Source organism: Ciona intestinalis, chromosome 8, assembly GCF_000224145.3.
Source record: "Ciona intestinalis chromosome 8, KH, whole genome shotgun sequence".
Taxonomy (NCBI): Eukaryota; Metazoa; Chordata; class Ascidiacea; order Phlebobranchia; family Cionidae; genus Ciona; species Ciona intestinalis.
Window position 1 is genome coordinate 6,319,192 of NC_020173.2, and position 11,132 is coordinate 6,330,323.

Below are 11,132 nucleotides of genomic sequence, written 5' to 3' on the forward strand. Positions count from 1 at the left end.
ATAAAACTGCCACATATGGTACCTTATACAACAACAGCATAAGATGAAATGTGGCAAACAAATCACCAACCTACACATTGTCATTCATTCAAAAAAAAAACACAATAAAAATTGCCGTATATAATATATATATGTGACTATATACTTGGCAACAAATCCATTCTTTGCACATTGCAATTCATTGGAAAAAATAGATATATATTAATATGTTATATGTGACCGTATACATAGCAAAAGGTTCATCACCTGCACGGCTGCACATTGTAATTCATTGCAAAAAAATGCATTTATTAAATTGCCATATATAATATATGTAACCGTTAAACCGTATACATAACAACTGGTTCATTACCTTCACACTGCAGTTCATCAGCTCCATCATTGCAATCTCTCACTCCGTTACATACAAGGTTAACATCAATGCAGTGATGCATGTCGCAGGCAAACTGGTCGTTACGGCACTCAGTGTTCACCGTGGCTGTGAGTGAAAATGTTTCATTTTTAATCGGCCGGCGTTGACTTTCAATTATGTGAATATATTACAATGTAGATAAAAGTTTGGAAAATTAAAAGTAAGTTCACAGTTTAACGCTTGTGCTAAACTTTAACGTAAGATTTTTACTTGTTTAACAGCAAAGTACTGAAGTTGTATTAAAATAGTTAAATTGTCAGCCATACAGAGACAATTACCCACAAAGTTACATACGTGGTAACTTGTAAGCGGGCAGGAGGTGTATAAAACAGAACACCCGTGTTATAACGACTGTTGTTGCCCCGCGACGCGAGGATAAATAACTTTCATTTATTCATTTATTTAAAAAAAATAACCCAAAAACCACGAAGCAAACTTACAACAGTTATGTTCATCAGACCCCCCACTACAATCAGGTTCACCATCACACCTCCAGGTCTTTATAATACAAGCAGGGAAACCATACTGACATGAGAAGTAACCAGCGGGGCATCTGTGTAACAGAGACAGATCAGATGGTGAAAATAACTAAATAAATATTTTTAAAAAAATATATATTATACACACAGTGGCGCAGCCAAAAAAATGGGGGATGTAATCAAAAAATGTTAAAAATATTTTTTTTTTAAATAATTTTTTTGGGGGGGTTCGTGACACTTTGGGGGTTTAAAAAGGGTTCGTGGCTGTGTCACTGTGTATATATATAATTTACAAAAAAAACCTGCAAAAAAATGCTTTTGTTTGTTACAAAGAACAAACAAAAACTCCTAGGAATAGTTTTTTTTTAGAGTTTTTCATATAGTTTTTGAAGTTAAAATCGATCTTAAGATTTTGGTTTTTCGTATATATAAGTTTTGTAAAAAGGTAATGGTAATGGGTCAAATGCAATATTGTAGTTAATAAAATGATTTTGCTGGTTCTATTACACTAACAGTGTAGTCTCACCTGTTATTACTACTATATGCAGCACTGATCCAAGTAAGCACACAATTTAAAACAGTAATACGTAAGTAACATGTACGAAAGTTTACGTGTAGGCGTATCAAATTTAAAATCAGTAATCAGATATTTAAAAAAAATTTATACACAACATAAAATATATTAGGATTATATTTAATTTATTCTCATTTTGTATTTATTATTATTGTCAGAATTATGTTTCAAATAAGTACATTTTCTTAACACTGGTTTTTAGAGAATTCTATTGGAACTGACAAATTTATTTAAAATGTTCTAAATTTCCGTGGCTCTTTCCTCTTAAGGGCCAAACGGGTTTGTTTACATTGTAAGCTGATCCTAAAATGAGTTGCTAACCTCAAACTAATTTCCCTCCAACATTATGTTAAAGGATATCAAGTTACCATGGGAAAAGTGGACAATTGGTTGTGAGTCAGTGTTGTGTGTAAAGTGCTTAGATAAACGGAAAGAATAGACCATAAGACGTTTTGCTGCTAAAACATATGATGTCACCACTGGTTATAGAATGTTGTTACATATTATCCTAAGCACCCTAACATTGTGCCTGTGCATATGAATATAGGATATTAGCCTTTGAGAATAGAAAATTAGAAAGTACCAAAAACATTGTTGCGAACTTGCGATCTCAACAAATGTGCAACTTTATGATTGATATTAACGAAGACACATTGTGACACCTAAACTTAACATTATTACATGTTAACATAGTTTTAGAAGGGTGTTACTCCTAAGTATAATGCATATAATATAACACTCACACTGGTGTGGGTCTAGCAGGACATCCTTGTTCATCCGATCCATCTTCACAATCTTCGTCTTCATCGCATTTCCACGGTAGGGGGATGCACTGTTGGTGGCTGCTGCATCGAAACTCATTCGCTGGAAATAATTGGTGTGTAAGATACAATGAGCCAATGATTGCAAAAATATAAACTATGTAATATAAAATCAAAGATAACATCAACACCCCCCAACCTGCACAGTCTTTATGCGGACACCCTTGTTCATCGGATTCATCCTCACAATCCATCTCTCCATCGCATCTCCATCTGCTCGTTATACATTCATGGTTGCTACACTGGAACTCACTTGGTAAACATGTAGGTTGCTGTGGAAGACATGTGTTAATGTGGTGGCTTATCTAATATATCTATGTCTGTAAGATAACGTAGGGGCAGAGAAAGTCACGTAGATGTTTCCACCAGCTTAAGGATTATCTTTGTCTGATGAGCATACATATAAGTCATGCAGTTGTTTTACCCAGCTTTTTGGAAAAGCTTTAACTACTACATAAGTTTTTACTTTTGCCTTTTGCTTTGGTTACTCAGCCCAGAATTGTCCCAACATGCAGAGCGCTACAACCCATTCGGGACCACTGGGTTGGAGCAATTGATGTTAAGTGTCTTGCTATCCAACACATATGCCATCAGTTACTAAACCTCACAGAGGTTAAACACCAACAAATCATCCATGTAGTTATTAAACAGTCATAAGGGCTAAGACCAGTTACAGTTAAGTTCCGTTCAAAACAAGATCCATCATATTTAAAGCAAACACACATTAGTTAATAATTACCAAGCAAAGCCATCTTACCTCGCAATCCACTTCATCGCTACCATCTGAACAATCACGATCACCGTCACATTTCCACGTGGATGAAATACATGATTTACCGTGCGCACATTGGAAGTCTTGGCCCGTTGTGTTGCACGGTCTGTTCTCTGTGTATGGAGTTAATACAAAGTTATGCGATGCAAGAGCTTGTTATATAGTAGGGTGGGGGAAGACGGGACACTTTTAGTGTTTAATAACTAAGTATCCTGATCGTGTTTTAAACAATTAACAACGATCTATATGAGAGTCGTGAGAAAGTTTCATAATTCTTTGAATGTTCTTTGTTTACGACCAAATGGGACATGGAAATAGAATGAGAAGATGTCCCATCTTTCCCCACCCTATTATATTATAACTTTTACAGTGTAGTTTGTACACAAGTTACAACTTGTTTTAAATGACTTGCAGTTCCCTGAATGCAAGGTGTGGTTGCCATAGCTTGCAATATGCTGCTACCATTGTGGGCGTATGTGTCCCTGGGCGAGACACTTAACATGATTGCTCCAACCCAGTGGTCACTAATCCACCACGCAAGTATAAATAACATTCATTTATTAATTAATACAAAATACACCAACTCCTATACAGGTTACAACTATTAATTAATGTAACACAACCATTAATAAATGAGCTCAGTACACCCGTACTGCCTAAGGACACATACGGTTAAATAAGTTACATTCATCCATTCATTAATTGAAACCATGCAAGGATAAATAACATTAATTTATTAATTAATACAACATACAACACCCCCCCCTTTACATCTATTAAGTAATGCAATACAGTGTAATACAGTCGTTAATAAATGTGTTTAAAAATAACATTCCTTAATTGTATCCATGCAAGGCATTTCTTTATTAAATAATGAATAACATTTATTACATCCCCCTCCCTTTACATTTATTAATTAATGCAATACAATGTAATACAGTCATTGATAAATGTGTTTAAAAACACATCTACTGCTACATATGGATAAATAAGTTACATTTATTTAATAAATGGTGTAATAATCCCCCCCTCCATATACAAGTTACATCTGTTATCTATTAATTCCTGTAATCTACTCACTGCACATGGTTGGGTCTTCATCTGAATTATCTTTACAATCATCCTCCCCATCGCAGAGCCATCGTCTCGATACACATAGTCCGTTGTTACATCGAAATTGCTCAGTAGCATTGCACGTCTTGTTTTCTGTAAACAAACAGCATATAAGTGCAAAGTGGTGGCAAGTGCAAACAACATGCTTTTAGAGGAAGTGGCTTGTTTGCATATGTGTGTCGTTTTAACACCTTTACAATGCTCATAAACGCTTTTGTAAATAACCCAAAATACCGTGTTAATTAGCCTTCTTTCTTTTGCATGTGATTTATATGTGTGTTTGTGTCATTTTAATACATTTGCAGTTTACATAGTGGTCACATTGTCACATATATAACATTAAATCAATACAAAACAGAAGTCGTTAAAACACGTTTGAGGTGAAAACGACATGAGTTTAAGTAATGTAACTTATTTATCCTTGCATGGCGGGGCAACGACAGTCGTTCTGTTTTATACACTTTGTGCCCGCTTACAAGTTACCATGTATACCAACACAAACGCAGGCAAAAACATGGTAACAGTGCAAGATCGTAGCCTGTTCACAGTCTATTAGTCCCGTCCGTCAAACGAGACATTTAAAACCAAATTGCTGCGAATGATTTGATCGTAGTTACACGCGAGACCTACGCATAGTTTACATGAGATAACGATTTGTAAAGATACGAGAAAGTGTTTACGTGTTTTGATATAAAAAGTTTTCGCCGATCTAATATAACATCTCATTTATTTCTTCAAATAGTAACATACAAATAAAGTTCAATAAGTAACATACATTGTGACTCGTAAGCGGGCACGAAGTGTATGTACACACGTGTTATAACGACTGTCGTTTTCCGGCTACACGAGCATAAAGTAAGTTACATACATTCATATATGTATGACAAAAAGCCAGCTCCAAACGGTAATTCTACAGTAAGATCACATGTGGTATAGCACTTATTACTAGGTACAAAACAATACACATTATTTGAGCAATTACACTGATATATAAGCGCTGTTCTAGTTATTACGAAGCTAACGCGTAATTCACTGGTTTCCTGAAAAATCCGGCCAACCAACGCTTTGACCATAAACGTAGCTTTAAAACAAAAGTGTCAGGCAATTTAACGATTTTGTACATAACTTTTAGATAGTACCGCGGCGTCTTTGGGGTAAGATGGATACCGTTAGTACATAATATCCCATATTTCATAATCGTGTTTTAAACAATTAACAACGCAATTTTAAATCGTGAGGATACGGTTCTATAATTCCGTAAATATATTTTGTTTATTACGAAATAGGACGATCACAAATTTATTACAACAAATATTTCCTATCTCATAGGGCGAGACATCGTCAGGGCGCGAAACGAAGGTTCAATAAAATTAAAGACTTTAACCATCGCACGTGTTATTGTTGTGGAAACCTCGGACTTTACCCTCGCATGTGTCGGTGTACAAACAAATGTGTTCGTATGTACAAGGTACTGTAGGTCATTATGATAAGAAATACGTCAACACAAGGCACAAAGAACATTCTTACAAGAAAGCGACGATACAGCACGTTCGTTCATAAAAAACCTTGATAACTGAGGGCATGGTGCCGTTGTGGTTACTAAAAAACTTTTCCATTGCTGAGGTACTTTATAAAATATTAAAAAACAAATCTACGCTGAATTTTTAATTTGACCAAGTAGTTAAGTTTCATGATTTTTATATGAAAGAATGGATGTAACTTACTTATCCTCGTGGCCGGAAAACGACAGTCGTTATAACACGGGTGTTCATACACCTTACCCGTTTAAAGTTACCACGTATATAACTTTGTGGTGATTGTTTTCTGTTTGGGCTGATAATTTGAACAACCTGTTAGTGACCACTGGGTTGACGCATTGTTACCAGGCATTTTTTAGCTACGGAAAAGCTACGTTTTCTATTTGTATACACTAGTATAACTCATGGCGTCCGGAGTGACTTTGACCGTTTCCTTGTTCACATAATATATTTTAATTTAACGATTCAATCAAAACATCCGCGTTATTCACGTTGAACAATAACATAGGTAAGGTCATTTGTACACGAATATATACGTTATTCGGTGTTCGTATAAAATATATTTTAAAAATGCGTTATATATTGTAAGGTGGGAGAAGATAGGACACCTTTAGCACATAATATCCAAATTTTTTGATCGTGTTTTAAACAATTAACAACGGTCTATGGGAGCCGTGAAGATATGGTTTTATAAATCTTTAAATGTTCTTTGTTTACTACCAAATGGGACGAGAAAATAGAATGAAAAGGTGTCCCATCTTCCCCACCCTACAACATATACTTTTTTTATTAAATTGACATTAATGTCGTTTTTTTATTGAACAAGTTTTATATTTCTGTTTTATCCATAAGCGTGTTATAAACTTATAACGACTGTAGTTTTACCAATTATTCTCTTTTCATTTTTGTGTATTACTGCAATGTTCGTTAAGGTAGCTGTACACAGTATCCGGCGTGCGTATTAGCATGCGAATTCGCTTGTGAAGTCGTATGCAAACCCATTACCGAGTTCCGCATGCGGCAGCGAAACCCGGACACAACAGACAAAACGGACGAATTCCGGATACTGTGTACAGCCACCTTAACCGTGACCCAAGGGATAAAATAATACGTTATAGTTACAATAGAAGTTTATTGTCATGCCTGGATTTTCTTTAGTATTCATCACGTAAGGAGAAAATGACTTCGATAGGGTGGGGTTATAAAGTGACGCAAAGAATATGTTATATTAAGAACACTGAAACAACTTTTATTGAGCCCTTTGGTTACGGTAGTGAAGATTGGAAATAACAAAATATGACAAAAAGGCAGTCTTTAAACACGCTTACGGTTAAAAACATATTTTCATTTTGAAAAATCGTGGCCGCTACACTTCGCAGAATAACAACTCGACATGAATAGGGATGGTCTCTTAGTCTGTACGGCCTATAAATTTGAACTTCTAATATAAACAAGTATGCATAAAGAGACGGCCCGTAAATCGTGAATAAGAATACTGAAGGCCGACGTATAATAGCTTACAATGGTTAAACTAATATTGTAAATAAAAGTGTTCATAAATAAACGATCGGTGTGGGCACGAATGGGAATATTCACGGCCTCACGGGGACTGTGGTCTAAAACTAATATTGTAAATAAACGTGTGCAAAAGAAAGAAACGTCCCGTTATAATATTGAAAAAGAATCTCATCTGCCTAAATTTGAACTTTTAATGCAAAGAAGGTACATAAAGCAACCATAAATAGGATTGTTTTGAACCGACAGCGCAAACATTTGATTAAAACGAACGACCTCAAACGCCTTCGTAGACAAACGAGTTGTTTGAAACATTGTTTGCTGTGAGAGCTGTTGTGAAAGTAGGTCAGGGTAGACACAACATAACATTAATGTTATTTATTCATTCGCATACGATAGTTACGATCAATTTAATTAAACAACGATTTCAATTTTCCTCACCGTGTTTTTAACAATTAACAACGCTCTTTTAGAGTCGTGAGGTTACAGTTGTATAGTTTTGTAAAAATTCTTTGTTAACAACCAAATGGGACGATAAAAGAGAATTAAAATGAATCATCTTACCGCAACCTACTATAAATTTATATTTTTAACGCGGTTAAGAAGTTTCGAAAATTACCCCCAAAAAAACAAAAACAATATGTTAATATATATTATATAATATATATATAATAATATATATATTATATAATAATATATATATATATTATATAATATATATATTATTATTATTTTCAACGATGTCGAAAACTGTATACTCCATGGTATACCAGTGGAAAGAAACCTTTTTTTGCAGAAACCACTGCATTGCTGTTACGTTGGCGGCTCGACTCTCGTGGGGTCTTGTTTGTGGACGGTTAAACAGAGCGTAACATCTGCTGTTCCACTCGTACGGTATGGTTAATCGCCACATGGGGTTAGGCCTTATATCTAAATGAATCAAATCGTCAAGGGTGAAGACTCACAGACATTTAGTAGGGTGGGGTAAGATGGGCCATGTTTTTATTCTTTTTTTTACACACATTTTCTCCCAATTTCATTTTTAATTTGTTTTAATTTCAACACAATTCAATACAGGGTAATTTATACGTTTTGTTGGGTTCAGCACTTTTCTTCAGGTAGTTTTTACCCATATCATGGTATAACGACTGTCGTTATAGTGCTAATTCCCCTCTTCAAGTTGTTTTAATTAATTTGATCTTCGCTATCGTATTCAAAGAGATTAAATGACGTTATGAATCACCAGGGTGTCGGCCAACGAAATTTACGTCGCGTATTTATCTACGATCTCGAGACTGTGACGTAACCAGATACGCCGTATTGTGACGAAACTGAGCATCATCGTGTGATGTGAATCGTCCAATCAGAAACACCGGGAAACCAAACATACAACACCGGATAGTCTGCATGCCTTGTGACAATGCCCCACGTTATGTGTGGTATTGGGGAGGCGTGGTGATTCCTAGTAAGTACTGCATGCGTTCCCTTAGGATTCGCCACCAACACCCTATACAGCAGTATAGTGATTGTATACATTGTAACTTGCTGTTATGCAGTAGCTACTAGCTATGTATGTGACTTGCTGTTATACAGTATACATACAGTATTGAGGTAATGAGCAAAATCTGGCCTAAATTCCAGGTCCTTAAAAAGGACTTTTCCAAATACATACAGTAACACAAAATAGCTTGCTGTAACTTGCTGTATATTTTCTATATATCTTGCTCTTTGTTACCATACTATATTTAACTTGCTGTTATACAGTATAGATACAGCATTGGGGTAATGGGCCAAATCTGGCCTAAATCCCAGGTCTTCAGCAAGGCCTAAATAAAATATATGGAGCACGAAGTAACACATTATGATTTGCTGTTATGACTTGATAAGTTGATATATCTAATTACACCCTTTCTAACTGTTATATCTGCATAAAAAACAACCCTAAATATGCTTGTTTGAAACATTAAATTAAACTTCAAATGCGTTGAACCTGTTTATGTTTTCTTGGTAACTTTGAAGTATTTAGAATCTCATAAACAGCCAAAGATTAAAAATAACAAGTATTTCTGAGAATGACTGTTAATCAGTTAGACACGCGGAAATGGAAGTTTAAATTGAAAACCAACTTTCACACTGGTGATAATTAAAATATATACATATTAAATATTTGATAAATTAGAACAGCAAAGATGTGGAAATTAACAAAACAATGACGGCTGTTTGATTTGACGCTTTGGCTCAAGTAGTTAATATGTTTTAACGACTGTCACTTTGGTGCTAATTCCTTCTCTTTGTTGTTTTAACTAATTTGATCTTGGCCATTGTGTTCAAAGAGTGTTTGAATTATGTTATCTTATATTTGGATTAAATATACAAATTGAAAAGTAATTGTTATATCCCAATCTAAAGTATTTTTCATGCTTTGTTTAAATTATGTAAAAAATGCATTGATTAAATAAATATACCAACAGTTCAATAAACAATAGTTATCAAACATATATTTTATACTTAGCACAAAATAAAATGCACTGGATTTAATATAAATATTAATCCACTTTTCAATAATAGCAAAAAGTTACAGAGTCATTGACCTATTGAATTAACTTCATCGGAATTTTTTTTACATTTTGTTTATAATGTTATGTAAAAAATACACTGCATTAAATATATATTGCCTATATATATGTTTACCAATAATGACAATTTTAGTTACAAGCCATATATTTAAGACGTACCGCAATTTATTTCATCGGAGTTATCTTTACAATCATTCTCTTTGTCGCATCTCCACGCTTTCCAAATACAATGTTGGTTATCGCACAAGAACTTATTATATTCCTCAGTGCATGGGATTCCGAGGCAGTCTGGAATTCAAGAATTATTTCATGAATGTGAACTTATTTATTTACCCTCACATGGCAGCTTATAATAACACAGGTGTTCTGTTTCATACGCACTGTACTCTGCACACAATGGGCTAATAAACAATATATACTTGAATATTTTAATAAATATTGCTATTATACATTATACACATATATTCTACTTTTTATACACTACAATATAATAGTAACATTTATGTAGTAGGCTATGCAATTAATATATGACAAACCAAATGAACTACAAAGGTATACCATCTCATACACAATGTGCCCGTTTGCACAATAGGCTATACTTTTACTCCATTCAAATACCTAAAGCTATTGTAACTTCTTTAGTAATATGAACCACTCAATGTAACTTGTTTATCCTAACGTCAGGGCAACGACAGTTGTTATAAAAATAACATGGGTGTTCTGTTTCATACACCTCGTGCCACTTTAGCCCATGCCTTCATTCAATATACATTTAAATAAATAGGACTTTAAAATAAGCCAATTAACATGGTATTTACAATTGCTTAATTTCTACTTTTTCTAGAAACAAAACTAATACATTACAATTACAAGGAAAAAAAACCTTAATTATTTCCTTGATATACTTTCTATTCAAGAATGAAAATTAGATTATTCTGAATTCTTACTCACCTACAAAAGCCAGTAAAAGAAGAACATAGAGAGCAATAGATAAAATCCAATTGAGTTTATTCAAGCCTTTATCCCTTTTAAATTTTCTATTCATTTCTATTGGTATTGAAATCAGCATTCAGGTTAACAGTACGAAATGCTGACTAAACGCATACCTGCAATAAAAAAAAAACGACCGGTATAATCACACACGGAAATATACGTTACGAAACCGGAATGAGAAACAGAATCGCTGCAAAAATTAACCATCTATATGCGCTGACGGGAAAACGTAGGTAAAGAATATAAAATAACTCGTATGTACCTGACAGTTACAGATAAAGGGGTTCGTAATCTTATTATGCCCAAAGTTGTCTGTCTAAATATACCGCACGCCCTTAG

The 11,132-nt window shown here is 34.3% G+C and overlaps 1 protein-coding gene across 1 annotated transcript; it reads right to left on the bottom strand.

Moving 5' to 3' along the window:
- Nucleotides 1-305: 305 nt before the first annotated feature.
- LOC108949681 (very low-density lipoprotein receptor-like) lies at nt 306-10,902 on the bottom strand. Its single transcript, XM_026835710.1, has 8 exons — nt 10,752-10,902; nt 9,960-10,088; nt 4,139-4,264; nt 3,044-3,171; nt 2,426-2,558; nt 2,209-2,329; nt 853-965; nt 306-478 (listed from the first exon to the last, which is right to left on the bottom strand). The coding sequence occupies exons 1-8, from the start codon at nt 10,867-10,869 to the stop codon at nt 321-323; spliced, it is 1,026 nt and encodes a 341-aa protein (XP_026691511.1). The 5' UTR covers nt 10,870-10,902; the 3' UTR covers nt 306-320.
- Nucleotides 10,903-11,132: the final 230 nt, after the last annotated feature.